Source organism: Oncorhynchus mykiss, chromosome 10 (assembly GCF_057628025.1).
Source record: "Oncorhynchus mykiss isolate SJ-2025 chromosome 10, ASM5762802v1, whole genome shotgun sequence".
NCBI lineage: Eukaryota > Metazoa > Chordata > Actinopteri > Salmoniformes > Salmonidae > Oncorhynchus > Oncorhynchus mykiss.
Window position 1 is genome coordinate 3,801,126 of NC_143031.1, and position 24,995 is coordinate 3,826,120.

The 24,995-nt window shown below is 43.4% G+C and overlaps 1 protein-coding gene across 3 annotated transcripts in view; it reads right to left on the bottom strand.

The window, feature by feature from the left end:
- Window positions 1-1,768: 1,768 nt before the first annotated feature.
- LOC110534825 (neurobeachin) overlaps window positions 1,769-24,995 on the bottom strand; it is a 315,108-nt gene continuing 291,881 nt past the window's right edge. For 2 of the 3 annotated variants that reach the window (XM_090188780.1, XM_090188779.1), the window contains 12 exons: window positions 22,389-22,508; window positions 22,005-22,157; window positions 19,156-19,323; window positions 17,373-17,462; window positions 11,978-12,170; window positions 11,793-11,864; window positions 11,461-11,616; window positions 7,884-8,054; window positions 7,400-7,501; window positions 7,110-7,306; window positions 2,621-2,772; window positions 1,769-2,188 (listed from right to left, as the gene is read on the bottom strand). In XM_090188780.1, the coding sequence (XP_090044906.1) occupies window positions 2,098-2,188; window positions 2,621-2,772; window positions 7,110-7,306; window positions 7,400-7,501; window positions 7,884-8,054; window positions 11,461-11,616; window positions 11,793-11,864; window positions 11,978-12,170; window positions 17,373-17,462; window positions 19,156-19,323; window positions 22,005-22,157; window positions 22,389-22,508 (1,665 nt within the window). In that variant the 3' untranslated portion in view covers window positions 1,769-2,097. The remainder of the gene's footprint in view (window positions 2,189-2,620; window positions 2,773-7,109; window positions 7,307-7,399; window positions 7,502-7,883; window positions 8,055-11,460; window positions 11,617-11,792; window positions 11,865-11,977; window positions 12,171-17,372; window positions 17,463-19,155; window positions 19,324-22,004; window positions 22,158-22,388; window positions 22,509-24,995) is intronic. The other variant, XM_090188778.1, reaches the window with a different exon arrangement.

Genomic DNA, 24,995 nt, shown 5'->3' on the forward strand with positions numbered 1-24,995 from the left:
CTCTCTGTGAAGCCTGTCTGTCGTAGCCTGAAGTCTATCAAACGCCCTCTCTGTGAAGCCTGTCTGTCGTAGCCTGAAGTCTATCAAACTCCCTCTCTGTGAGGCCTGTCTGTCGTAGCCTGAAGTCTATCAAACTCCCTCTCTGTGAGGCCTGTCTGTCGTAGCCTGAAGTCTATCAAACTCCCTCTCTGTGAAGCCTGTCTGTCGTAGCCTGAAGTCTATCAAACTCCCTCTCTGTGAAGCCTGTCTGTCGTAGCCTGAAGTCTATCAAACTCCCTCTCTGTGACGCCTGTAGCCTGAAACCAAGACTATATGTACATATTTGACAAAACAATCACCAAACATACAAAGAAAATCAAACTTGTCTTGTGGATATCTGGTAGATGTCGTCGTTTGATGGCGTCAGCGAAACATTTCTTCATCACAGTCATCATCATTGCCATCGCTATTATTACACAGAAAGTCATTAATAAATGAAAAGTGATGGTCTGTGTGGCGATAGGAGTGAGGACTGTGATCTATTCCTGCTTGTCAATCATTGACACAGAGACTAGGAAACAAAACAGTATTTACAGAAATCATATTCACCTCCCAAGGGGGTAATTTAAAAAAAATATATATATAACAAAAATAAATTAACTGAAATAAAATAAATCAAACGTAAGAAATGAAATCAAAACAAAATAATATGAAACGAAAATAAATATAATTTACTCGATATGAGTTTAAGCCAACAGCATCTGTTTTCTTTAATGGGAAGTACTGCTTCAAACCAGTGCAATCCAGGGTCAAACCAGTTCAATACAGGGTCAAACCAGTTCAATACAGGGTCAAACCAGTTCAATACAGGGTCAAACCAGTTCAATCCAGGGTCAAACCAGTTCAATACAGGGTCAAACCAGTTCAATACAGGGTCAAGCCAGTTCAATACAGGGTCAAACCAGTTCAATACAGGGTCAAACCAGTTCAATCCAGGGTCAAACCAGTTCAATCCAGGGTCAAACCAGTTCAATCCAGGGTCAAACCAGTTCAATACAGGGTCAAACCAGTTCAATACAGGGTCAAACCAGTTCAATCCAGGGTCAAACCAGTTCAATACAGGGTCAAACCAGTTCAATACAGGGTCAAACCAGTTCAATACAGGGTCAACCAGTTCAATACAGGGTCAAACCAGTTCAATACAGGGTCAAACCAGTTCAATCCAGTTCAATCCAGGGTCAAACCAGTTCAATACAGGGTCAAACCAGTTCAATACAGGGTCAAACCAGTTCAATACAGGGTCAAACCAGTTCAATACAGTTTTAAACCTGTTCAATTCAGTTTCGACCAGTTTGAACTTTCTGTGTTAGTCTGGACCACATCTCCCACCCTTTAAAACTAGAAACTAGAAACAAAAGATAAATAAAGTTTAAAAAAACATAACAAAATAACTAAACCCAAAAGCAACAAAACCCATTTTTTTTAGTAATGTACATTGTCCTGTGAAGCGATAAGCATTCTGTCCATTAACCGTGAATATTCTCAAACATTAAAAGTCCTGTATGGGTCTGTTCAACCTCAGTCATAGTCTAGCAGTAGATTTGATCTTCTCCTTACTTTATATCTTAGTTCATTAATATAAGGATCCCATCAGGGGTGTCGTGTGGCTGTTAGGGTTGAAATGGCAGACAAGATGTCCTACAGTAGCTGTGATGCTCGCTCTTCCTTCTCAAGTGAAACTCATCACAGGAAGTAGAGTTTTAGTGGCTTTTCAACCTCTTATTCTTCATTTTTGTAGCTGTTGTTTACAGCTTGACCTCTCTCTTCTCGTCTGGTGCTCGTCTTCCTCTCTCTCCTCGTCTCGTGCTCGTCCTCCTCTCTCTCCTCGTCTGGTGCTCGTCTTCCTCTCTCTCCTCGTCTCGTGCTTGTCCTCCTCTCTCTCCTCGTCTCGTGCTCGTCTTCCTCTCTCTCCTCATCTGGTGCTCGTCTTCCTCTCTCTCCTCCTCTCTCCTCGTCTCGTGCTCGTCTTCCTCTCTCTCCTCGCCTGGTGCTCGTCCTCCTCTCTCTCCTCGTCTGGTGCTCGTCTTCCTCTCTCTCCTCGTCTCGTGTTTGTCCTCCTCAGTACCTGTTCTGGTGTTCGTAGTGCCAGCGGTTGAAGTCGATGTTGAAAGCTACGATGCTGCCAGACGCCATGCCAGTGATCAGAGTCCTGCAGACAGACAGAGACCACGTCAAACTATAATATAGTTAGCAGATGCTTTTAATCCAAAAGTGACTTCCGGTCATGCGTGCGTACATTTTACGTCCTGGGAATCTAATCCACTATCCTGGCGCTGCAAACCAACTGAGCAACACATAAGAAAGAAACCACATCAGACCAGCATGACCCGGTCAGTCTGGTTCTGGTCAGTCTGGTTCTGGTCAGTCTGGTTCTGGTCAGTCTGGTTCAGAAACAATGCCGAATGCGTGAAAACAGAAACATGAAAAAGACTGACCACCTCCCCTCCCTCCCTCCCGTCCTACCCACCTCCCCTCCCCTCCTTCCCGTCCTACCCACCTCCCCTCCCTCCCTCCCCCTCCATTCCCCTCCCTCCCTCCCTTCCCCTCCATTCCCCCCCCCCCCCCCCCCCGGCCTACCCACCTCTGGTCGTGAGAGAGGTCCATGGCGCGGATGCCAGCGTCACAGCCTGGGTAGATGTAGAGCTGTTTGAAGTCACAGGCCTGCCACACCTCCACCACCCCGTTGTCTCCTCCTGTCACCAGGTTCTGACCGTCACTACTCAACAGGATCGCCTGGAGGGAGGGGGAGGGAGGGGAAGGGAGGGAGGGGGAGGGAGGGGAAGGAAGGGAGGGAGGGGAAGGGAGGGAGGGAGGGGGATGAAGGGAGGGGAAGGGAGGGAGGGAGGGGAAGGGAGGGAGGGAGGGGAAGGGAGGGGAAGGGAGGGAGGGAGGGAAGGGAAGGGAAGGGAAGGGAAGGGAAGGGAAGGGAAGGGAAGGGAAGGGAAGGGAAGGGAAGGGAAGGGAAGGGAAGGGAGGGGGAGGGAGGGAGGGAGGGGAAGGGAGAGATGGAGGGAGGAAAAAAGGCAGGAAGGAGAGAGAAAGAGAGAGAGAGAGAAGGAAGCGATGGGAAGGGAGGCAGAGAGAGTGCGGAAGAGGAGGAAGAGAGAAGTGCGGGACAGAGAGAAACTGAATAAGAAAGTTATGAACCCACAAGAAAACCAGCAGACGTGGATTAGTTTGTGTGTGTGTGTGTGTGCGTGCTAGCGCAGGTTCCTAATGGATCCTTATAAGGATTATTTACTAGTCAAACATTTTAGAACACCTCATTCAAGGGTTTTTCTTTATATTTGTTTTGACATTGTAGAATAATAGTGAAGACATCAACACTATGATATAACACATATGGAATCATGTAGTAACCAAAAAAAGTGGTAAACATATCAAAATATATTTTAGATTCTTCAAAGTAGCCACATTTTGCCTTGATTACAGCTTTGCACACTCTTGGCATTCTCTCAACCAGCTTCACCTGGAATGCTTTTCCAACTGTCTTGAAGGAGCTTCCACATATGCTGAGCACTTGTTGGCTGCTTTTCCTTCACTCTTCAGTCCAACTCATCCCAGCACATCTGAACTGGGTTGAGTTCGGGTGATTGTGGAGAACCTGTACTGTTGTTGGCTGCTTTTCCTTCACTCTGCAGTCCAACTCATCCCAGCACATCTCAACTGGGTTGAGGTCGGGTGATTGTGGAGAACCTGTTCTACTGACCAACCCTGTATAGTAACACTTAGCACCTTTTTTCCAAGAGAGTCATTGACCTCTGAGCCAGAAGTTTATAATATATAATACTAATAATACTGATATAATGTATCAGATAAAACTTTATTTATCACATGCACCGAATACAACAACTTTACCGTGAAATGCTTTACTTACAAGCCCTTAACCAATAGTGTAGTTCAAAAATAAGAAAATATTTAATATTTAGTAGACTAAATAAAATAAAAATGTAAAAAAGTAACACAATAAGAACAACAATAACGAGGCTATATACAGGGGGGTACCAGTACAGAGTCAGTGTGGAGGCTATATACAGGGGGTACCAGTACAGAGTCAATGTGGAGGCTATATACAGGGGGGTACCAGTACAGAGTCAGTGTGGAGGCTATATACAGGGGGTACCAGTACAGAGTCAATGTGGAGGCTATATACAGGGGGGTACCGGTACAGAGTCAGTGTGGAGGCTACAGTGCCTTGCGAAAGTATTCGGCCCCCTTGAACTTTGCAACCTTTTGCCACATTTCAGGCTTCAAACATAAAGATATAAAACTGTATTTTTTTGTGAAAAATCAACAACAAGTGGGACACAATCATGAAGTGGAACGACATTTATTGGATATTTAAAACTTTTTTAACAAATCAAAAACTGAAAAATTGGGCGTGCAAAATTATTCAGCCCCCTTAAGTTAATACTTTGTAGCGCCACCTTTTGCTGCGATTACAGCTGTAAGTCGCTTGGGGTATGTCTCTATCAGTTTTGCACATCGAGAGACTGACATCTTTTCCCATTCCTCCTTGCAAAACAGTTCGAGCTCAGTGAGGTTGGATGGAGAGCATTTGTGAACAGCAGTTTTCAGTTCTTTCCACAGATTCTCGATTGGATTCAGGTCTGGACTTTGACTTGGCCATTCTAACACCTGGATATGTTTATTTTTGAACCATTCCATTGTAGATTTTGCTTTATGTTTTAGATCATTGTCTTGTTGGAAGACACATCTCCGTCCCAGTCTCAGGTCTTTTGCAGACTCCATCAGGTTTTCTTCCAGAATGGTCCTCTATTTGGCTCCATCCATCTTCCCATCAATTTTAACCATCTTCCCTGTCCCTGCTGAAGAAAAGCAGGCCCAAACCATGATGCTGCCACCACCATGTTTGACAGTGGGGATGGTGTGTTCAGATGTGTTGCTTTTACGCCAAACATAACGTTTTGCATTGTTGCCAAAAAGTTCAATTTTGGTTTCATCTGACCAGAGCACCTTCTTCCACATGTTTGGTGTGTCTCCCAGGTGGCTTGTGGCAAACTTTAAACAACACTTTTTATGGATATCTTTAAAAAATGTCTTTCTTCTTGCCTCTCTTCCATAAAGGCCAGATTTGTGCAATATACGACTGATTGTTGTCCTATGGACAGAGTCTCCCACCTCAGCTGTAGATCTCTGCAGTTCATCCAGAGTGATCATAGGCCTCTTGGCTGCATCTCTGATCAGTCTTCTCCTTGTATGAACTGAAAGTTTAGAGGGACGGCCAGGTCTTGGTAGATTTGCAGTGGTCTGATACTCCTTCCATTTCAATATTATCGCTTGCACAGTGCTCCTTGGGATGTTTAAAGCTTGGGAAATCTTTTGGTATCCAAATCCGGCTTTAAACTTCTTCACAACAGTATCTCGGACATGCCTGGTGTGTTCCTTGTTCTTCATGATGCTCTCTGCGCTTTTAACGGACCTCTGAGACTATCACAGTGCAGGTGCATTTATACGGAGACTTGATTACACACAGGTGGATTGTATTTATCATCATTAGTCATTTAGGTCAACATTGGATCATTCAGAGATCCTCACTGAACTTCTGGAGAGAGTTTGCTGCACTGAAAGTAAAGGGGCTGAATAATTTTGCACGCCCAATTTTTCAGTTTTTGATTTGTTAAAAAAGTTTGAAATATCCAATAAATGTTGTTCCACTTCATGATTGTGTCCCACTTGTTGTTGATTCTTCACAAAAAAATACAGTTTTATATCTTTATGTTTGAAGCCTGAAATGTGGCAAAAGGTCACAAAGTTCAAGGGGGCCGAATACTTTCGCAAGGCACTGTATATTCTTATCCCATTCCTTTACTAGATGTGTGTATTAGGTTCTGTTGTGGAATTGTTAGATATTACCTGTTAGATATTAGGTTCTGTTGTTGAATTGTTAGATATTACTTGTTAGATCCTGCTGCACTGTCGGATCTAGAAGCATTTCACTACACTCACAATAACATCTGCTAACCGTGTGTATGTGACCAATAACGTCTGCTAACCGTGTGTATGTGACCAATAACGTCTGCTAACCGTGTGTATGTGACCAATAACGTCTGCTAACCGTGTGTATGTGACCAATAACGTCTGCTAACCGTTTGTATGTGACCAATAACGTCTGCTAACCGTGTGTATGTGACCAATAACGTCTGCTAACCGTGTGTATGTGACCCATAACGTCTGCTAACCGTGTGTATGTGACCATAACGTCTGCTAACCGTGTGTATGTGACCAATAACGTCTGCTAACCATGTGTATGTGACCAATAACGTCTGCTAACCATGTGTATGTGACCAATAACGTCTGCTAACCGTGTGTATGTGACCCATAACGTCTGCTAACCGTGTGTATGTGACCAATAACGTCTGCTAACCGTGTGTATGTGACCAATAACGTCTGCTAACCGTGTGTATGTGACCAATAACGTCTGCTAACCGTGTGTATGTGACCCATAACGTCTGCTAACCGTGTGTATGTGACCAATAACGTCTGCTAACCGTGTGTATGTGACCCATAACATCTGCTAACCGTGTGTATGTGACCCATAACGTGTGCTAACCGTGTGTATGTGACCATAACGTCTGCTAACCGTGTGTATGTGACCAATAACGTATGCTAACCGTGTGTATGTGACCCATAATGTCTGCTAACCGTGTGTATGTGACCAATAACGTCTGCTAACCGTGTGTATGTGACCCATAACATCTGCTAACCGTGTGTATGTGACCCATAACGTCTGCTAACCATGTGTATGTGACCAATAACGTCTGTTAACCATGTGTATGTGACCAATAACGTCTGCTAACCGTGTGTATGTGACCAATAACGTCTGCTAACCGTGTGTATGTGACCAATAACGTCTGCTAACCATGTGTATGTGACCAATAACGTCTGCTAACCATGTGTATGTGACCAATAACGTCTGTTAACCATGTGTATGTGACCAATAACGTCTGCTAACCGTGTGTATGTGACCAATAACGTCTGCTAACCGTGTGTATGTGACCCATACAATTTGACTTGATTTGATATATATACTGTATCCGTGGTCGTACCCGTGTTGAGTCGTTGACCTCCATCTGAGCCAGCAGTTTCCCGTTGATGCTGAAGTTACAGAAGCGTCCTCTCTCATAACAGATGACACAGTGGCCCTCGCTGGACACAGAGATGAGGCGGGGCCTCAGGCACAACTCTGGGCCCTCCAGGGCCCGCAGCAGATCCCCTGTTATAGTATGGACCAGACATGGACCCTCTGGAGGAAGGGGGGGAGGGAGAAGGGATGGAGATTTAGAAACACACACACGCACACACACGCGCACACACACACACACACACTCACACTGACCTTTGGCCCCGCTAATGACCAGTCCCAGCTCAGCGCAGACAGAGACACACACCACCTCATGGTCATGACCCGTCAGCACGGCTCTCGGAGCAGGGTAGTCACCTAGGAAACATATTTATTCATTCAAATGTATTGAGACTAAATACACTTTAAATAAAATGTGACACACGAAGAGCAGATTAAAAATGGGGAAAGTATCTGTTCATGGAGATCAAAATGATCGTTGGGGAACGTTGGGACTCGGTGGGGACCGTTGGGGATCATTGGGGATCGTTGGGAGTCGGTGGGGAACGTTGGGGATCATTGGGGATCGTTGGGAGTCGGTGGGGATCGTTGGGGATCATTGTACAAGGCAAGAGATTAATGTGCTGATAATATTGTAAAAAGGACAGGAAACGTAGTCCCTTTCACCTCTTAGATTAAGAATATTGCTATGTACCCCACAAACACACACAAACACACCCCTCCACACACACGGACTTACTGTTGTTGGGGTTGTCTCCAATGATGTGATGGCGTCCGCTCCAGTACCACAGAAGCAGGGTAGCGTCTCTGGACCCCGACACGATGTAGCAGTCCCCTCCGATGTAGCTCTCTGACCGGGCCAGGCACGTCACCACGTCCCAGTGGCCAAACACTATCTGGGTCAACTTACCTACAGGGAGGAGGTAGAGATGTCGACGTATTGAGGAATAATGTAGTGGCATTGAGGAATAATGTAGACAGATCGAGGAATAATGTAGACCTATTGAGGAATAATGTAGACTCATTGAGGAATAATGTTGACACATTGAGGAATAATGTAGACAGATCGAGGAATAATGTAGACCTATTGAGGAATAATATAGACGCATTGAGGAATAATGTAGACCTATTGAGGAATAATGTAGACTCATTGAGGAATAATGTAGACAGATCGAGGAATAATGTAGACCTATTGAGGAATAATATAGACGCATTGAGGAATAATGTAGACCTATTGAGGAATAATGTAGACAGATCGAGAAATAATGTAGCCACATCGAGGAATAATGCAGACCTATTGAGGAATAATGTAGACCTATTGAGGAATAATGTAGACCTATTGAGGAATAATGTAGACCTATTGAGGAATAATGTAGACGCATTGAGGAATAATGTAGACCTATTGAGGAATAATGTAGACGCATTGAGGAATAATGTAGACCTATTGAGGAATAATGTAGACCTATTGAGGAATAATGTAGACCTATTGAGGAATAATGTAGTGGTATTGAGGAATAATGTAGACCAATTGAGGAATAATGTAGTGGTATTGAGGAATAATGTAGACCTATTGAGGAATAATGTAGACCTATTGAGGAATAATGTAGTGGTATTGAGGAATAATGTAGACCTATTGAGGAATAATGTAGTGGTATTGAGGAATAATGTAGTGGTATTGAGGAATAATGTAGTGGTATTGAGGAATAATGTAGACCTATTGAGGAATAATGTAGTGGTATTGAGGAATAATGTAGTGGTATTGAGGAATAATGTAGACCTATTGAGGAATAATGTAGTGGTATTGAGGAATAATGTAGTGGTATTGAGGAATAATGTAGACCTATTGAGGAATAATGTAGTGGTATTGAGGAATAATGTAGTGGTATTGAGGAATAATGTAGTGGTATTGAGGAATAATGTAGTGGTATTGAGGAATAATGTAGTGGTATTGAGGAATAATGTAGTGGTATTGAGGAATAATGTAGACCTATTGAGGAATAATGTAGACCTATTGAGGAATAATGTAGTGGTATTGAGGAATAATGTAGACCTATTGAGGAATAATGTAGACCTATTGAGGAATAATGTAGTGGTATTGAGGAATAATGTAGACCTATTGAGGAATAATGTAGACCTATTGAGGAATAATGTAGACATATTGAGGAATAATGTAGTGGTATTGAGGAATAATGTAGTGGTATTGAGGAATAATGTAGTGGTATTGAGGAATAATGTAGACATATTGAGGAATAATGTAGTGGTATTGAGGAATAATGTAGTGGTATTGAGGAATAATGTAGTGGTATTGAGGAATAATGTAGTGGTATTGAGGAATAATGTAGTGGTATTGAGGAATAATGTAGTGGTATTGAGGAATAATGTAGTGGTATTGAGGAATAATGTAGTGGTATTGAGGAATAATGTAGTGGTATTGAGGAATAATGTAGACCTATTGAGGAATAATGTAGTGGTATTGAGGAATAATGTAGTGGTATTGAGGAATAATGTAGACCTATTGAGGAATAATGTAGACCTATTGAGGAATAATGTAGACCTATTGAGGAATAATGTAGTGGTATTGAGGAATAATGTAGACCTATTGAGGAATAATGTAGACCTATTGAGGAATAATGTAGACATATTGAGGAATAATGTAGTGGTATTGAGGAATAATGTAGTGGTATTGAGGAATAATGTAGTGGTATTGAGGAATAATGTAGTGGTATTGAGGAATAATGTAGACCTATTGAGGAATAATGTAGACCTATTGAGGAATAATGTAGACCTATTGAGGAATAATGTAGACCTATTGAGGAATAATGTAGTGGTATTGAGGAATAATGTAGTGGTATTGAGGAATAATGTAGACCTATTGAGGAATAATGTAGACCTATTGAGGAATAATGTAGTGGTATTGAGGAATAATGTAGTGGTATTGAGGAATAATGTAGACCTATTGAGGAATAATGTAGTGGTATTGAGGAATAATGTAGACCTATTGAGGAATAATGTAGACCTATTGAGGAATAATGTAGACCTATTGAGGAATAATGTAGTGGTATTGAGGAATAATGTAGACCTATTGAGGAATAATGTAGACCTATTGAGGAATAATGTAGTGGCATTGAGGAATAATGTAGTGGTATTGAGGAATAATGTAGTGGTATTGAGGAATAATGTAGTGGTATTGAGGAATAATGTAGTGGTATTGAGGAATAATGTCGACCTATTGAGGAATAATGTAGACCTATTGAGGAATAATGTAGTGGCATTGAGGAATAATGTCGACCTATTGAGGAATAATGTAGTGGTATTGAGGAATAATGTCGACCTATTGAGGAATAATGTAGACCTATTGAGGAATAATGTAGTGGTATTGAGGAATAATGTAGACCTATTGAGGAATAATGTAGTGGTATTGAGGAATAATGTAGTGGTATTGAGGAATAATGTAGTGGTATTGAGGAATAATGTAGACCTATTGAGGAATAATGTAGTGGTATTGAGGAATAATGTAGTGGTATTGAGGAATAATGTAGTGGTATTGAGGAATAATGTAGTGGTATTGAGGAATAATGTAGACCTATTGAGGAATAATGTAGTGGTATTGAGGAATAATGTCGACGCATTGTAGTAGTAAAGTAGTAGTATTATGTCTCGTCTGCATCACCTCAGGGTTGTTGAAAGAAATGAATAGTGAAGTAGTGTGGCATAGTGCTGTTTAATAATACCTGTCTCGGTGGAGTAGACTCTGAAGCTCTTGTCCCAGTATAGATAGTAAATAGTATAGTATATAGTATAGTATATAGTATAGTTGTATAGTAGTAGTATAGTAGTACTGTGGCAGGTACCTGTCTCGGTAGAGTAGACTCTGAAGCTCTTGTCCCAGTATAGATAGTATATAGTATAGTATATAGTATAGTATATAGTATAGTCGTATAGTAGTAGTATAGTAGTACTGTGGCAGGTACCTGTCTCGGTAGAGTAGACTCTGAAGCTCTTGTCCCAGTATAGATAGTATATAGTATAGTATATAGTATAGTATATAGTATAGTAGTACTATAGTAGTACTGTGACAGGTACCTGTCTCGGTAGAGTAGATTCTGAAGCTCTTGTCCCAGTATAGATAGTATAAAGTATAGTATATAGTATAGTCGTATAGTATAGTAATACTATAGTAGTACTGTGGCAGGTACCTGTCTCGGTAGAATAGACTCTGAAGCTCTTGTCCCAGTATAGATAGTATATAGTATAGTATATAGTATAGTATATAGTATAGTCGTATAGTAGTAGTATAGTAGTACTGTAACAGGTACCTGTCTCGGTAGAGTAGACTCTGAAGCTCTTGTCCCAGAAGCCACAGACCAGGATGTAGCGGTTGTCGGCGGTAACCACGAAGCAGTGTGTGTTGATCTGGATGCTCTGGTCCACCAGGTCTGTGATCTGACGCTTACTCACACCTGAGTTGTTGGCTACACACACACACACACACACACACACACACACACGCACACACACACAATATAACAATGCTAATAGAAACTATAATGGTATATGATCTGATGCCTAACAACCTATGGACTCTAATTTGGGCAAAAAGTGTTACCACCAGGGTATCACATGACCAAGGCAGATGATGTGTTCTGACCTATGAGAGGGTCCATCTCAATGGGCAGGTGATGAGCCTGTTCTAGGGAGTAACCTGGAGCCCCACGGAGACCTGAGAACACACAATGCATGGTTACACCTCTCTCTCTCACACACACACACACACACACACACACACACACACACACACACACACACACACACACCACTCTCCCCCCTACTCACCGACGGTGTTGTGCCAACGGTTGACAGCGAACAGTCTGCTGCAGGTGACGGTGACAGCAGCAGGGACAGAGAGGTGGGGCAGGGTGTTGGCTGCTACGTGGGTCACAGGGGAGTTGGAGGGGAACTTCAGCACCATGATCACATCCTGCTGCATCTGGTCCTTAAACATCAGAGGACTCTGGGGAAGAAAACACTGATGAGATAGAAGAGAGAGAGAGAGAGAGAGGGGAGAGAGGGGGAAGAGAGAAAGAAAGAGAGGGAAGAGTGGACAGCAGAGGGAGGGGAGAAGGGAGAGGAGAGGGAGGGAGGGGAGAAGGGAGAGGGGAGAGAGGGGGAGGAGATGAGAGAAGAGGGGAGAGGGAGGAGGATAGAGGGAAGAGGAGCGAGGGAAGAGGAGAGAGGGAGGAGAGAGGAATTAGGAGAGAGGGATGAGGAGAGAGGAAGGAGGGGAGATGGAGGAGGAGAGAGGAGGAGGAGAGAGGGAGGATGGGATGGAGAAAGAGAGATAGAGAAGGAGAGAGAGATGAGGAGAGGGATGATGAGAGAGGGATTAGGAGAGAGGAAGGAGGGGAGAGGGAGGAGAAGAGAGGGAGGAGGAGAGAGAGGAGGGGAGATGGATGAGGAGAGAGGGAGGAGGACAGAAGGAGGAGAGGGAGGAAGAGAGGGATTAGGAGAGAGGGAGGAGGACAGAAGGAGGAGAGGGAGGAAGAGAGGGATTAGGAGAGAGGGAGGAGGGGAGATGGAGAAGGAGAGAGGGATGAGGAGAGGGATGATGAGAGAGTGATAAGGAAAGAGGAAGGAGGGGAGAGGGAGGAGGAAAGAGGAAGGAGGGGAGAGGGAGGAGGGGAGAGGAACGAGGGGAGAGGGAGGAGGAGAGAGGGAGGAGGAGAGAGGAATGAGGGGAGATGGATGAGGAGAGAGGGAGGAGGAGAGAAGGAGGAGAGGGAGGAGGAGCGAGGGAGGAAGAGAGAGGGAGGAGGAGAAAGGGATTAGGAGAGAGGGAGGAGGTGAGAGGGATTAGGAGAGAGGGTTTAGGAGAGAGGGAGGAGGAGAGAAGAAGGAGAGGGAGGGGGAGGAAGAGAGAGGGAGGAGGAGAGAAAGATGGGGTAGAGGTATGGGAGAAAGTGATGGAAAGAGGAATGAGAAGTGGGATGGGAAGAGGGGTGGGAAGAGGGGTGGGAAGAGGTATATTAGTGAGGGAGAACAGGATAGAAGCAGGAGCACACACTGAGGAACAGAGGGTGACTTCAGACCCAGAAGAAAGGAGGATTGGTAGGTTCTAAAATAACTTTCCCAACTATCTCTGGTTGGCCACAAATCCTGGTTTTCCTGCTTATTCTAGGAATAATCCAACCAGGATTTCTGAAAAATAAAAGGAACTGTAGGGACATTTTATGGAATTCTGCAAACTTAAGGGTTGGTATTGATTGGTTAGTTTTGATTGGTTGTGCAGGTGTTGGTTGGTTGGAATAGGCAGGTAATGGTTGGTATTGGTTGGTTGGTTGGTTGATTGGATGGATGGACAGTTATTGATTGGTATTGGCTGGTTGGTTGGTATTGGTTGGTTGGTATTGGTTGGTTGGTATTGGTTGGTTGGTTGGAATAGGCAGGTAATGGTTGGTATTGGTTGGTTGGATGGTTGGTTGGTTGATATTGTTTGGTTGGTTGGAATAAAATCAAATCAAATCAAATCAAATCAAATAGGCAGGTAATGGTTGGTAATGGTTGGTTGGTTGATTGGTTTGATGGATGGATGGGCATGTTTTGGTTGGTATTGGTTGGATGGGTTGTTATTGGTTGGAATGGCAGATGTTGGTTGGTTGGAAGGGCAGATGTTGGTTGGAAGGGCAGATATTGGTTGGAAGGGCAGATATTGGTTGGAAGGGCAGATATTGGTTTGAAGGACAGATATTGGTTGGAAGGGCAGATATTGGTTGGAAGGGCAGATGTTGGTTGGAATGGCAGATATTGGTTGGATAGATGGATGGTTGTATGGTTGGAAGGGCAGATGTTGGTTGGAATGACAGATGTTGGTTGGTTTGGAAGGGCAGATGTTGGTTGGTTGGAAGGGCAGATATTGGTTGGAAGGACAGATGTTGGTTGGTTGGAAGGGCAGATATTGGTTGGAAGGGCAGATGTTGGTTGGAATGGCAGATATTGGTTGGATGGATGGATGGTTGTATGTTTGGCAGGTATTGGTTGGTATTGGGTGGTTGGTTAGAAGGGCAAATATTGGTTGGTTGGGCAGGTATTAGGAACATGGGTGGAGTTGGGTCTCTCTCTCCATGACACTATGGGGAACGAGGACCTGGGGCAGCCCCAGAGCAGACAGGGTCCTGGGAGGGTAGGGGACAGTAGAAATACTCAAAAGGCAACCAGTAGCCTATGTAACCTGGGTTGTATTCACTAGGGCACATCATAGCAAAACATTTAGAAATATTTTTCAACAAAGGATAAAAAACCAGCAGTTTTTCTTAGACAGGACCAGACAGTCCACCTGCTGTTTTAGTGTGTTTTCTGACCCAGCCAGTTGGGTTGTGATTAACTGAAATATATACCGTATATATTATTCACAGAATATATAGAGTACCAGTCAAAGTTTGGACACACCTAATCTTTCAAGGGTTTTTCTTGTTTATTTTTTTTACTATTTTCTACATTTTAGAATAATAGTGAAGACATAAAAACAATGAAATAACACATATGGAATCATGTAGTAACGAAACAAGTTTTAAACAAATCAAAGTAGCCACCCTTTGCCTTGATGACAGCTTTGCACACTCATGGCATTCTCTCAACCAGCTTCATGAGGTAGTCACCTGGAATGCATTTCAATTAACAGGTGTGCCTTGTTAAAAGTTAATTTGTGGAATTTATTTCCTTCTTCATGCATTTGAGCCAATCAGTTGTGATGTGACAAGGAAGCGGTGGTATACAGAAGATAGCCCTATTTGGTAAAATACCAAGTCCATATTATGGCAAGAACAGCTCAAATAAGCAAAGAGAAATGACAGTCCATCATTACTTTAAGACATGAAAATGAAAAAAAGTAGATTCGGAAAATTTCAAGAACTTTGAAAGTTTCTTCAAGAGCAGTCGCAAAAACGGTCTCTCATGAGGACCGCCAAAGGAAGACCCAGAGTTACCTCTGCTGCAGAGGATACGTTCATTAGAGTTACCAGTCTCAGAAATTGCAGCCCAATAAATGCTTCACAGAGGTCAAGTAACAGACAAGTAACAGACACATCTCAACATCAACTTTTCAGATGAGACTGCGTGAATCAGGGCTTCATGGTTGAATTGCTGCAAAGAAACCACTACTAAAGGACACCAATAATAAGAAGAGACTTGCTTAGGCCAAGAAACACGAGCAATGGACATTAGACCGGTGGAAATCTGTCCTTTGGTCTGATAAATCCAAATATGAGATTTTTGTCTTTGTGAGGCGCAGTGTAGGTGAACAGATGATCTCTCCATGGGGGGTTTGTATCGTTTGATTTACACAACATGCACTTTGAAGATAAAACATGTTTTTTTATTGTGAAACAAACAAGAAATAACCCCAAAATACAGAAGCTTGAGCGTGCAGAACTTTTCACCCCCCCCCAAAGTCAATAGTTTGTAGAGACACCTTTTGCAGCAATTACAGCTGCAAGTCTCTTGGAGTATGTCTCTATAAGCTTGGTACATCTAGGCACTGGGATTTTTGCCCATTCTTCAAGGCAAAACTGCTCCAGTTCCTTCAAGATGGATGGGTTCCGCTGGTGTACAGCAATCTTTAAGTCATACCACAGATTCTCAATTGGATTGAAGTCTGGGCTTTAACTAGGCCAATCCAAGACGTTTGAATGTTTCCCCTTAAACCACTCGAGTATGGCTTTAGCAGTATACTTAGGGTCAATGTCCTGCTGGAAGGTGAACCTCCGTCCCAGTCTCAAATCTCTGGAAGACTGAAACAGGTTTCCCTCAAGAATTTTCCTGTATTTAGCCTCATCCATCATTCCTTCAATTCTGACCAGTCCCTGCTGATGAAAAACATCCCTACAGTATGATGCTGCCACCACCTTGCTTCACTGTGGGGATGGTGTTCTCAGGGTGATGAGAGGTGTTGGGTTTGAGCAAGACATAGCATTTTCCTTGATGACCAAAAAGCTCAATTTTAGTCTCATCTGACCAGAGTACCTTCTTACATATGTTTGGGGAGTGCCCCACATGCCTTTTGGTGAACATCAAACATGTTTTCTTATTTATTTTATTTAAGCAATTGCTTTTTTCTGGCCACTCTTTCGTGAAGCCCAGCTCTGTAGAGTGTACGGCTTAAGGTGGTCCTATGGACAGATACTCCAATCTCTGCTGTGGAGCTTTGCAGCTCCTTCAGGGTTATCTTTGGTCTCTTTGTTGCCTCTCTGATTAATGCCCTCCTTGCCTGGTCTGTGAGTTTTGGTGGCAGCCCTCTCTTGGCAGGTTTGTTGTGGTATTCTTTCCATTTTTTATTTAATGGTGCTCCATGGGATGTCCAAAGTTTCTGATATTTTTTTTACAACCCAGCCCTGATCTGTACTTCGTTTGGAGAGCTCCTTGGTCTTCATTGTGCCGCTTGCTTGGTGGTGCCCCTTGCTTAGTGGTGTTGCAGACTCTGGGGCCTTTCAGAACCGGTGTATATATACTGAGATCATGTGACACTTAGATTGCACACAGGTGGACTTTATTTAACTAATGATGTGACTTCTGAAGGTAATTGTTTGATCTTATTTATTTCATAGCGGATGCTTCTTTTTCTTTTTAGATTTTTTGAAACAAGTAATTTTTTCCATTTCACTTCACCCATTTGGACTATTTTGTCCATTACATGAACTCCAAAAAAAAATCTATTTTAATTATACAACAAAATAGGAAAACCACCAAGGGAGATAAATATTTTTGCAAGGCAGTGTAACTGCCAAAATAAACAAAACACCAATATAGTGTCTTACCACCACGACCTGCCAGAACAGCTTCAATGTTCCTTGGCATAGATTCTACTAGTGGACCCAAACCATCCCAGGAAAATGCACCGCAAACGTAACATTTATATCCCTCGTTTACTCAGGTGTTTCCTTTATTTTGGCAGTTACATGTTGCAAATAGAAGGGAAGGCCGCAATTGGTCCAGCATGCATGTCAAATATACAGATTGTTGCATTGTGGCCATAGACATATAGTCCATAGAAGTGTTTTGGAATCTCTTACCCTGCCAATTTGACTATTAAACTCACTTGCAATGGTTGCCAGCCCTAACTTGAATTGGAACGGTATCTATGAATAATATTTCTATGGTTGGTTGCGGCTGTCAAAATTCAATCGCGAGAAAACGTCTTAATGTCTTAATCTGGCCCTGACTGTGTGTGAGTTCTCACCAGGTGCATGGCAGAGGAGCGAGGGGGGTGGGGCTCGATCAGCAGCTGGGATGGAGTCTGACCACATGCCTGGATCTGGGTCTCCATCAACTAGGGGGCAGAGAGAGGGGGGAGAGAGAGGGGGGAGAAGGAGGGGGGAGAGAGATAGAGGTAAAAGCATAATCAGTAATATTACATTAGGTTGCTGTAATTAAATAAACAGAGTATATTTCTACGGCTGGAATATTACAATATAACACTGCAAAAAATGACGGGTTAAAAAACAACTCAAGGTAAGTAAACATTAAATTAAATATTGGACAGAACTGGGTTATTAAGTAACCACTGGTTAAATATTGGACAGAACTGGGTTATTAAGTAACCACTGGTTAAATATTGGACAGATGCTGGGTTATTAAGTAACCACTGGTTAAATATTGGACAGAACTGGGTTATTAAGTAACCCAGGTTAAATATTGGACAGATGCTGGGTTATTAAGTAACCCAGGTTAAATATTGGACAGAACTGGGTTATTAAGTAACCACTGGTTAAATATTGGACAGATGCTGGGTTATTAAGTAACCACTGGTTAAATATTGGACAGAACTGGGTTATTAAGTAACCCAGGTTAAATATTGGACAGAACTGGGTTATTAAGTAACCACTGGTTAAATATTGGACAGAACTGGGTTATTAAGTAACCACTGGTTAAATATTGGACAGATGCTGGGTTATTAAGTAACCACTGGTTAAATATTGGACAGAACTGGGTTATTAAGTAACCCAGGTTAAATATTGGACAGAACTGGGTTATTAAGTAACCCAGGTTAAATATTGGACAGAACTGGGTTATTAAGTAACCCAGGTTAAATATTGGACAGAACTGGGTTATTAAGTAACCCAGGTTAAATATTGGACAGATGCTGGGTTATTAAGTAACCCAGGTTAAATATTGGACAGAACTGGGTTATTAAGTAACCCAGGTTAAATATTGGACAGATGCTGGGTTATTAAGTAACCCAGGTTAAATATTGGACAGATGCTGGGTTATTAAGTAACCCAGGTTAAATATTGGACAGATGCTGGGTTATTAAGTAACCCAGGTTAAATATTGGACAGATGCTGGGTTATTAAGTAACCCAGGTTAAATATTGGACAGATGCTGGGTTATTAAGTAACCCAGGTTAAATATTGGACAGATGCTGGGTTATTAAGTAACCCAGGTTAAATATTGGACAGATGCTGGGTTATTAAGTAACCCAGGTTAAATATTGGACAGATGCTGGGTTATGTTGACCCAGACAGTTGGGTTGTGAATAACCCAATATTTCAGGTTGTTTGGGTGATCCAAACATGGGTTCATTTAACCATCAGTTGGGTATGTTTTACTGCCTCTGCTGGGTTGTTCTAGCAGCTGGGTCTTTTTTGAATATATTCCTTAGCTTATTTTCAGGAGGCGTGTCTTATTAGGGGCGTGTCTTATTAGAGGTGTGGCTTATTAGAGGCGTGGCTTTCAGCAAGAGAATACATTTCATTCCTGTTCATTATGTTAAGATTACAAAATGCAAATTCAAATTTCAATATATATATATATATATATATATATATATATTTTTTACACTTTCTTCTATACTATTAATATTACTGATCACACTTTCTAATGATCTCGCGACCAATACATTTTTATTTGACATTTGACATGTTGTTATACATGATGTTGTGTTATCATAGTACTTCACTTCTCGACACCGCTGCCCTGTGACGGTTGTCATGGTGAGTCATGGCGACAGCCAGGTGACCTACCTCCCGCTGTGCGGAGTCGGTGATGGTATCCAAGGTGACGGAACCCTCATAGGACAGGAAGTGGAAGACGTTAAGAGCTCGTACAGCCTCGGGCCCTCGCTGCTTATAACCAAATATCAGATCTATCCACTGGTGCAGCTGGCACGACACAAACTCACTCTCCAACGCCTAGAGAGAGAGGGAGGAGAGAGGGAAGCAAGGAAGGAGGAAGGGAAGGAAGGAGGAAGGGAGCGAGGGAAGGGAGAGAGGGAATGAAGGAAGGAGGGATGGGAGAGAGGGGAGAGAGGGGCGGAAGGAAGGAAGGAAGGAGGGAGGGAGGGAAAGAGAAAGGTCATGCTCTAGTCCTGTAGCTGTAGGGCAATAAGCCTTCTCCAGTGGTATTGTAGGGGGGTGTATTCATTAAGAAATTAAAACAAGACGGACAAGTTCAGTTAATACCTCCTATTTCAACCCCTTTTCTTCCATTTGCCTGATAAATGTGACCGACCGGCTCGATGTAGCAATGTTTCAAATTGTGTTTTTTTTTTAACCTTGGATAAAAGTAGAAGCTATTACAGTCTATATTATACACTACAGTTGAGGAACAAAAAAGTAATTCTGCATTGAAAGTTGATGAACTTCTAACCCCACTTTTGAGAAAATGGTCCTTGAATGTTTTGGTACACCTCCTGGAGAGCTCTTCTTTGTCTACACCCCTCATTCAGCATCATTCACACAGTCTAAAGCTTTAGCCCCACCCATCTCTTTAAGGATTCACATGTGAGGCCATATGTTAAACAACCAAAGATTTTCAAGACTAAAGGCTGGTTTATACTAAGGGGTGTGTTTAATCTGGAGTGCCAGAGTGTGTTCAGAGTGTGTTCGTAAAGTCAGAGCGTTTCGGTCTCGGAGCGTAGGGTTGATCTGAGCGTTCTGTCCTAACAACAGCAGTCAAGCACCCACGTTAACTAGCTTGCTAGCTACGTCCAGACACAAATGAGAGAACAGCTCACTCTGACCATTTTACTCTCCCTAGCAGAGCTGGTAAAGCTGTTTTCATGTTATCCAGAGCGTTGGTGACTGTGCTGCTTGCAACAGTTTAATTATGCTTTTTTTGCTGATGTTCACTGAGACAGGCCGTAAATGTGTCAATTATTCTGTGCTCCGGCACACTCAGACGAGAGTGTCTTTAACTTCTCTAGGATAGGGGGCAGCATTTGGAATTTTTGGATGATGAGAGAGATGGACAATTCTACAAAAGAAATTAACTTTTCAACAGCGATCAAGGCGACACACTGAGCGTAAATATATATATATTGATTGCAATTGTTCCCGAATGAGTGAGCGTTCATGTGTGAAGGATTAGCATTTCAATTGTTATAATTATTAACTGTCTGTTGTCTTCTTAGTCGACCCCCACTTCCCCTTTTGTCTAACAAGCAGCCATGCCGGTTTAGCCCACTAGGGCACATTCTCCTATCATTACATGTAACCACATTTACCTTGTTTGTTTGTTTATGCATTTCTGTGAATTACTTAGTTAGTAATAAATAAATGATTTAAGACAATTGATGTATGGATGACTCATAGTGAAGACTGGGTTCGTGCAGATAACCAACAATTTACGACGTTTGGAATGAGACTAACGTGAGTAAAGTAAATAATTCATTGATTCATTAATTCGAAGACTAATTTATCAGATAAAATATCTGAAAAGTTACTTTAGGAAATAATAACTTTGTAATCTGAATATTTTTTCCTTGGTGCCCCGACTCTAGTAATTACAGTTAATTGATTAATCAGTCTAATCGCGTAATAACTAATTACAGAGAATCTTTGAGTCTTCAATTAATGATAGTAAAGACATGACATAGCTAACAGTACACTTAAACCTGAAATGAAAACGACTTTCAGACAAAATTAGAAAACGAGTAATATCTGAAAATGTAGCTAGCTAGACTCTCTTACCTGTATACATAGATGGATGCTTCTACCTCTCTGTCACAGATGCCATGGTTGCCCTTAGTTTGAAGATGTAATCCGGAGACAGGTGTTTTATACAACAGCCTTCTGTGTGTTCTCTTTTCGACTCCGTCTGTATTTATATTATATTTATTTCAAACGCCAGAATGTCCTCCATCTCCATCTCACACTAACCACTGATTTCAAAACTCGGTCCTCCAGAAAGTGGAGAGCAACACTGATGCAGTTCTACTACGTGATATCTTTCAAAAAAGCCGTGTTAGACAGGATCATCATACTGACCAGCTCATGTTATAGACAGAAGCCTGCTACGTGGCAGACCAATCTCAACTCATCTCTCGGCATGTCCAGCCCACTCATTATCTATTTTCTGTGGCTAAACCAACTAGGCTCCTAATTTAACAATTTAATTCATATTTACAGATGGCAACATACACTTTTGTTATTAAGGCACATGAAAGTTCACATGTTCCAGAAGGCATTTCTTTTTTAAAAATTTCTCCCCAATTTCGTGGTATCCCTCCCTAACCCGGACGACGCTTGGCCAATTGTGCATCGCCCCAAGGACCTCCAGGTCGCGGCCGACTGCGAACCCAGAGTCTCTGGTGGCACAGCTAGCACTGCGATGCAGTCCTAGACCACTGCGCAACCCGGGAGAAACCCAGAAGGCATTTCTGCCCCAAAAATGCAGTTAACATTCCAACGTCTCTCCTGTGAAGTAGTGACGCGTAACATATTAGTTTCCTGAAACGAGACACAAATACGACCCGGCATATGTGTCTGTGTGCGTACATATGTATGTGCATGTGTGCGTGCGTGTGTGTGTGTGTGTGTGCGTGTGTGTGTGTCTGTGTCTGTGTCTGTGTGTGTGTGTGTGTGTGTCTCACCATGCGGTTGATGCGTACAAAGTCCTCAGGTTTCTTGGCCCAGGCTGGCAGTTCTATATCAGACACAGGAGTCCCGTCCTCTCTCTGTCCCAACTCAAAACCACTACTGTTAACAAACATCTCTGGAAGGTAGTAGAACTCTGGGATCAACTCCTGTCAGTCAACACAGTAACACAGGGTGAGGATTCATAATGCTTTACTAATGACAATGACAATCAATTAATCAATCATTCAATCACATTTAAACTCCCTCTCTTTCCCTTAAGCCCCCCCCCCACACACACGGATAAACACACAAAAAAACTCCCCCAGACACACAAAGATAAACACACACACACACACACACACACACACACACACACACACACACACACACACACTAACCTTGACATCAGCAGTATCCCGTTGGCAGTTCCTCCAAGCCCGTGCGATGCCAGAGAAGGCTCTGTCAGGATGGTCAAACTGGTTCTCATTGGCATTCAGGAAGAACGTGGTGAAGGGCTCCTAATGAAGCAGGACACACAAAAGATCTCTACACCACTGACACACAATATCTATCTATCTATCTATCGATCTATCGATCGATCCATCTATCGATCCATCTATCGATCCATCTATCGATCCATCTATCGATCCATCTATCGATCCATCTATCCATCCATCCATCCATCCATCCATCCATCCATCCATCCATCCATCCATCCATCCATCCATCCATCTATCGATCCATCTATCAATCCATCTATCAATCCATCTATCAATCCATCTATCAATCCATCTATCAATCCATCTATCAATCATTCCGGAAGAACGTTGTGAAAGGCTCCGAATGAGGTAGGAAACACAAAAAAATCTCTACTGAAACACAATGTCAGTGTGTACTCACTATCCGCAGCTCAGTGTGGTGTTAGCAGTATTTTATTTATAGTTTAACTAAGAAAGTCAGTTAAGAACAAATTCTTATTTTCAATGACAGCCTGGGGAACAGTGGGTTAACTGCCTTGTTCAGGGGGCATGACACATTTTTACCTTGTCAGCTCGGAGATTCGATCCAGCAACCTGTTGGTTACTAGTCCAACACTCTAACCACTAGACTACCTGCCCCCCTACACTCTAACACCTAGGCTACCTGCCACCCCTACACTCTAACCACTAGACTACCTGCCCCCCTACACTCTAACCACTAGGCTACCTGCCACCTCTACACTCTAACCACTAGGCTACCTGCCACCTCTACACTCTAACCACTAGGCTACCTGCCTCCTCTACACTCTAACCACTAGGCTACCTGCCACCTGCCACCTCTACACTCTAACCACTAGGCTACCTGCCACCCCTACACTCTAACCACTAGACTACCTGCCCCCCTACACTCTAACCACTAGGCTACCTGCCTCCTCTACACTCTAACCACTAGGCTACCTGCCACCTCTACACTCTAACCACTAGACTACCTGCCACCCCTACACTTTAACCACTAGGCTACCTGCCACCTCTACACTCTAACCACTAGACTACCTGCCCCCTACACTCTAACCACTAGGCTACCTGCCACCCCTACACTCTAACCACTAGACTACCTGCCGCCTCTACACTCTAACCACTAGGCTACCTGCCACCTCTACACTCTAACCACTAGGCTACCTGCCTCCTCTACACTCTAACCACTAGGCTACCTGCCACCTCTACACTCTAACCACTAGGCTACCTGCCACCCCTACACTCTAACCACTAGACTACCTGCCCCCCTACACTCTAACCACTAGGCTACCTGCCACCTCTACACTCTAACCACTAGGCTACCTGCCACCTCTACACTCTAACCACTAGGCTACCTGCCTCCTCTACACTCTAACCACTAGGCTACCTGCCACCTCTACACTCTAACCACTAGACTACCTGCCGCCCCTACACTCTAACCACTAGGCTACCTGCCACCTCTACACTCTAACCACTAGGCTACCTGCCACCTCTACACTCTAACCACTAGACTACCTGCCACCCCTACACTTTAACCACTAGGCTACCTGCCACCTCTACACTCTAACCACTAGACTACCTGCCCCCTACACTCTAACCACTAGGCTACCTGCCACCCCTACACTCTAACCACTAGACTACCTGCCGCCTCTACACTCTAACCACTAGGCTACCTGCCACCTCTACACTCTAACCACTAGGCTACCTGCCTCCTCTACACTCTAACCACTAGGCTACCTGCCACCTCTACACTCTAACCACTAGGCTACCTGCCACCCCTACACTCTAACCACTAGACTACCTGCCCCCCTACACTCTAACCACTAGGCTACCTGCCACCTCTACACTCTAACCACTAGGCTACCTGCCACCTCTACACTCTAACCACTAGGCTACCTGCCTCCTCTACACTCTAACCACTAGGCTACCTGCCACCTCTACACTCTAACCACTAGACTACCTGCCGCCCCTACACTCTAACCACTAGGCTACCTGCCACCTCTACACTCTAACCACTAGACTACCTGCCCCCTACACTCTAACCACTAGGCTACCTGCCACCCCTACACTCTAACCACTAGACTACCTGCCGCCTCTACACTCTAACCACTAGGCTACCTGCCACCCCTACACTCTAACCACTAGGCTACCTGCCACCCCTACACTCTAACCACTAGGCTACCTGCCACCCCTACACTCTAACCACTAGACTACCTGCCCCCCCTACACTCTAACCACTAGGCTACCTGCCCCCCCCTACACTCTAACCACTAGGCTACCCTGCAGTAGAGTAAAAGGAAGTTTTTTATTTCACCTTTATTTAACCAGGTAGGCGAGTTGAGAACAAGTTCTCATTTACAATTGCGACCTGGCCAAGATAAAGCAAAGCAGTTCGACACATACAACGACACAGAGTTACACATGGAGTAAAACAAACATACAGTCAATAATACAGTATAAACAAGTCTATATACGATGTGAGCAAATGAGGTGAGATAAGGGAGGTAAAGG